This window comes from Phoenix dactylifera, unplaced genomic scaffold (assembly GCF_009389715.1).
Source record: "Phoenix dactylifera cultivar Barhee BC4 unplaced genomic scaffold, palm_55x_up_171113_PBpolish2nd_filt_p 000207F, whole genome shotgun sequence".
In the NCBI taxonomy this organism is placed as follows: Eukaryota; Viridiplantae; Streptophyta; class Magnoliopsida; order Arecales; family Arecaceae; genus Phoenix; species Phoenix dactylifera.
The window spans coordinates 936,208-942,207 of record NW_024067723.1 but is presented as its reverse complement, the minus strand read 5'-3'; the positions used below and the strand labels follow the sequence as shown (position 1 = coordinate 942,207).

The 6,000-nt window shown below is 36.2% G+C and overlaps 1 protein-coding gene across 1 annotated transcript; it reads right to left on the bottom strand.

Moving 5' to 3' along the window:
• Positions 1-3: 3 nt before the first annotated feature.
• LOC120105155 (OVARIAN TUMOR DOMAIN-containing deubiquitinating enzyme 4-like) lies at positions 4-4,019 on the bottom strand (the record flags this gene model as incomplete). The annotated part of the gene is made up of 6 exons (XM_039117353.1): positions 3,920-4,019; positions 1,073-1,399; positions 656-990; positions 414-535; positions 206-246; positions 4-55 (listed from the first exon to the last, which is right to left on the bottom strand). Coding segments are annotated over exons 3-6 (519 nt in total), but the record flags the coding sequence as incomplete, so codon positions are not given.
• Between the last annotated feature and the right edge of the window lie 1,981 nt (positions 4,020-6,000).

Genomic DNA, 6,000 nt, shown 5'->3' with positions numbered 1-6,000 from the left:
TACATGTGGCATTCTAATCTGGGAGACGTAACTGTTAAAATCACCCTCAATAAACCTGTAACAAGAGTAGATTATTAGCAAATCTTTATTCTTGATTGCAGAAGTTATGATTATCTATGATTTATGCAAGACTGCATCAGACCATATAGTATTTTGTAACTCTAAAAAGTAGTGTGTGATCATCAGCTGTGCAGTTGCAACTCACCATTCCGTCTCTGCCCGTCTCTTAACAAATTCATCTGCAACCTGAATGGTAATCATATAAATGCGAGGAGTCAGAACTACTTGTGATAAGGAAGAAACTAAAGAAAGAAACCACAATTTATCACATCTTAAAATATTCAGATTTGGCAGTTGCAATGCAAAAAAAAAAAAGAAATCTTCTTAACATTTCAATGACATGATCAACATACCCTAGCCCTCAACTCATCTGCCAGCTCTCTCTGAAGGTCTTCATCAGGCAAAGGTTTGCCTGAGCGGATGCAGGCCCCATGAGCCACAGAGCGGAACAAGCATCTTCCATCTCCTGGTATTCCTGCAAGAGACATGAATTTTTCAACAACAAATACTTAGATAAACATAAATAAATCTGTTAATTACTCATGAATAAACAAAAATATGCCCTAAAAGCAAAACAGAAGATGCTAGTACTCACCAGTTATGGAATAATCAGTGTAAACTTTCTTTCCATGAGAAGTGTTGAAAGATGGTGAACTGCACTCATTACTCTCATCAATTTTTCCCCTGGAAGCTTCAGCATGCGCCGGTCCAGAAGTTGAAAAGATTAAACAGAGTCCAACAGAAGTGCCTCCTGCTTTCCATGAAAAATGTCTTGCATTCCAACTGATTCTAGAAAATTTGTCACGTGCTGGGAGAGAGAGCCTCAAGCTCATGCTTCGGCGCTTTGCAACCAATCCGAGACGCAACTGGCGCCCCATTAAACTCACAATCGTGGCCATAGTTAGCAGCTTAAAATTTCCTTTGTGCTTGCTAGAAACAAAACTTACGGAACAATCCTTAGATGCTTGAGAACCAACAGAAGAAGAATAAAAGGACTTGCGTATGGTCACACCTGCATATCTCTGCCGCAATTGGCTGGAGTATATACGACAATAATTGGATCGTGGTAGGCAAACTGCAGACATATAACTGAACATTCCCTGCCCACTACTTTCACCAAACCAAGGCTATCTTCAGAATATGGACGAAGAAAGATTGTAGTCTGTAAGACTCTTGTTTTTGTTAATGCATATTAATTGATATGGACAAATTGAGCATCATGATTCACAAATCTTGCATCAAGAGATTAACTATGTAACACACAAGCAAGCTCATGCTGTTTCTCTGTGTGTCATGGCTTCAGAACTCTTCTCATAGACTTTGGCATATGCATAACTGCCTGTTCCAAATCACATCAAGCAGCAAAAAATTTAAAAAAATGTCATCTTCGCATATATATCACAAACTCTTACCTTTTGCTTTTACTTTACAGAAGAACACAATCAAGCATGAGCAGGTATTGAAATGCATCTCTAAAAGACATAAAATTGTTAATGTTATCAACCAATTTTGTTGTCTGTTGATAAGCCACATGGTTAGCTTTGCTATTAACAATTAGGCAAGGCAACTTATTGCTGTATGCAAGTATGTGCATAAATGTATAAAAATAAGTGATCTTCTCCTTTTTAAATAGATACCTTATTCCCAAATCTATACTTCTTTTCCTATTTCATACAACCAAGAACAAGAGATCAAATTACTCTTCTCACTAGGACCCTACGATGTTTTGAACTTCATAATCAGGACTTTTCTAGTTGGCTGAGCACCATGATCAGACATGAAACAACATCAATATGTTCAAAATACAGAAGATTCTTATGTATTTCTATAAATATAGAATCCTGATTTATGGGAAAGTAACCAAAATAACACAAAGCAGATCTAGCTGGAACCAATAGAGTTTTAATCTTTCCCAATATTTAACCAACAGAGCTACTAAAACATATAGCATAACATAAATAGATTAATTAATAAATATATAGGGACAAATTAGGCACAAATGTCCTTGATTAGCACCTATAAGAATTTGCATTTCACGGATCCATTTCATCTATAAGAGATGATACTTTGTGAATTAACTATCAAATAAAAAGTGTGTCTTAGATATTAGATTTGTTTGACTATTATCTGTAAGAAAGTAAGAAACATAACAATACAAGTTTAACATTGAATAATATCATAAACACAAAAAAATGTACAAGTGCACAAATAACATAGTTAGGTACATTATTATGTCATCAAGACCAGTATTGCAGTCTTCAGAAAATCAAACATGCACACAATGTCCGACACCAGCACCCAAAATTTTTAATATAGGTTTACTTGCAACCAAAGCACCTTGATCAGCTTCCAAATCTTTATCCATCAATGGAGTTGCTTTCACAAATTCAGAGAATGGTATATGAGCCATATTTTACATTTTCAGTATTAGCATGCATACACCTTGAGTAACACACGCACAAAGCCTTGTGCCATACAATGTATCTGTTTGTCTGACAATTTTGCAGAACTTTTTTGCTTAAGTTAGAAGAAGTTTGACGATCACAATTGGATTATGATCGATATAAGCTGATGCTCAATAATCGCATCTCCATGTCCTTCTGCAAGAGGAGAAATCAATGTTAAAAAGTAATCTGAACCATTAACTCTGACGAACCCCAGGTCCCCATATACTTGATAATGATATTAGATTCCAAGTTCTTCCTAGTAGTTTGACGAACATCTATACTATTGTTCTCCACTCTATTCAACCATGGAATCGCCCTAAAATTCAGACTTTACACTAGCTGTAAATACCATATATTTGAGGGTTTTCGCTTGAATATCAAAATATATTTTTTAATGAAAAGATGAAAGCCTTCATCTGACACTGAAGTACACTAACACTGAGTGGAGCCTCAACAAATTCATCACAGCTAGACTTAACAATCATCACTTCACTTTGAATAATATGTAATAACACCAATTAATCCATTTATAACACCGTTCTCTCAAAATAAGCTATCACATGCCTTGTCCATGTGGATACATGGATTCTTATCCTCCAATGCAAAAACTGATTATTAAAGCCAAACTAACAGCCCTTCACACTCCTAGTAACTAATTCCAAACCTTTTAAGCCATAGAGTTCAAAATGCTCACTATTTCATTTCCCCAACGTCCAATTACCCTGTTCTACTTTCCAGTTTTAGGGGGGAAAAAAAATATCTTAGAATTTCAATGTTTCAGAGACAACATCAAGACCTCCCAATATACAAAATTATATCAAACAAAACCAATGATTTCAGAGTTGCGCAAATCAAGAACCAGATATAACCGATGCTCATACCGCAATAAAATCCACTAACAAGATTTGAGGCCAAACATCTATAATCCCAAATTTCCAACTAATTCTTTTTCCAATTCACGCAAATGAATAAATAACTTCGGAACTACCAAGTCTCAATTGCCAAATTGAATCAGCACATTCAATACATTCGTCAGCACAATGCAAATCAACAACAAACAACAAAATAAAATATACACATGACCATCTAGCATGATTAATGGCTAAAACATAAAAGATCGCTCCCCGGGGGGGGGGGTCGGAAAGAACACAATAAAAAAGAGATGGGGAGGGAAAGAGGAGGATGAGCTCTACCTGGTAGATCTCCGCAAGGATAAAAGAAAGAATTAAAAAACGGAAAAGAATTTACTGAAATCGTGGGGTTTTTTTCAAATATGAAGGGTAAAATAGCAGCCTTATAAGCGCACAGAGAAGAAAAGTGTCGGACGAAAGCTTCGGGGAGAAGCAATCGATTTGCTTGGGAGCCAAACAAGATGGAATGGAAGGTTAGTTGGAGCTGGAAGCGAAGCATACCGGAAGCCGCGGATTCCAGAGGATTCGCGAAGGGAGAAGGAAAGGGGAGTAGGAGAGCCTGAGAGGGCGTGCAGCGCGAGGGGCAGCCTTTGATAGATTTTGAGGCGTTTTGACGGCGAGTCACGGGAACCTACTTATTGGCACGTGCCAGATTCAGGGAGTTTCAATCTGATTTTTTTATTATTATTATTATTTAGCATTGTTAAATGCACCCTCATCTTGGGCTCTTGGCTGGTTTTTACTTCCTATTTTTTCTGCCTTTTGAGTGAACTAAATCGATATGACGCACTCCTAGACGTGGGATGTCGAGCATTTTGGTTCCAACCCTTTAGCCTCAACCTTGGTGTAATCCAATTATGACTCGGTCCACACTTTCTAATTTTCAAAATGCAGGTTCAAATATTGACCACTTCCTTCACACGCCATGGTCAAAAGATGGTGGGAGGCTAATTGAAGGCGGCTGATCCCTCTCTTTTTTGTGGAGAGAGCCCGTGAATTCGTCTATACATTCACAGGAAGGAGAGAAATCAATGTGATTATGGTTGAGACCACATCTTGCAACTATTCGAGGATGAGACCAAAGCACAACCAAGGGCATCATGCATTCAGGTAATCTTCTTATCTGCCAAATTAGGCAGATTATTTTGACATTGATTGGTATTAGAGCAAGGTCGAAGCATGGTATCAGAGCTAGGCAGATTATTTCAATATTAATTGGAAGATATGGCAAATTTTGGATGTGGAAACAACATTATAATTTTTTGAGCATAAGAGATAGATAAAACAGAGAAAGGAAATTGTGGGTAAGAGTTCATCTTTACCTTTTAGGGTTAGGGTTTTCATCTTTCTCATTATACGGCCGATGGGGTCATGGTTGGCTGCACCCATGAAGGGGAAAAGAGAAAATACGGCACACACAATCTCTTGCCTCTTACTCTAATTTCATATGAGGAGGAGATGGGAAAGGCTTAATGAATCATAAAACGCCTTATCATATCATAAACTTGTTGAATCATATTTTAAGTTATATCCAATATCTTTTAAACCCAACCCTTAAAAGATTAAATCAGATCTACATCTATTTAAGTTGTTTAATCCATTTAACATAATGGATTTTTATCCACTAACCCAGAAAGGTACCTTCTTTCGCTGCAAAGATTTAACTGCAATCATATTAGAGTCTATTCTACAATAATATTATTTTGGGGGATTTTCAGTAAATTGTTATGTTATATAGTTTTAGAAAAATAGATTTATCTGTAGTTATATTTTTTGAGGACTTTTGGCAAACTGTTCTCTCTACAAATCCAACACATAAAGTATTATCTGTATATTTAAAAGAAAGTTTTGTGAAATATTATTTGATTTACCACATTCTTAGGGAGAGAAACCAATAAGAAGCGGGAGATCACATCCGATGTTTTCCGAGGTTGAGACCAAGAGCATTATATCTTCAAATAATCTTGTTTCTTTGTTCGATTATATAGATCATTCCAACATACAAAATCATGAATAGCCGTACATACTAAAGTTAGAGGTGGGGAGCATATGGTTGAGACCCTCGTGATTCCATCACATCATGAGTTTTTTTTTGTTTGTTTGTTTGTTGCTTGAAAAAAGTGAAACATGTAGGGCGAGAATAATATTAACATGTTGACAAAATAAAAGAACAATGACACTAATATCTGCAATAGTGGCTCCCTTTGATCTAAGACCAATTAGCTGACATGTGAAAGAGGACTTGTAGGCATGGCTTAGTGTCTCAGAAAGTGCAAAACACATAGAAATTTGACATCAACCATGTCATACTTGTAATATTGGTTTTGTTGAAAGCTTAGGTTATGAATTTATTGGGTAATAGGAGAACTTGTTAAATACATTTTCTATTAGTTTCTAGATTTTTGGAGCCAAAAATTATATGCGAGACTCTGCCCATACTCAGAAAATTAGTAGTAATAGATACAATGATAATTGACCTTACTACGGGTGCTAGTGAGTCAATTTATGCTAAGTTTGAGACATAAATATTGAGTCATCAACTTGATAAATTGGCTGAAAATTCAATTATAACTCTAATTATT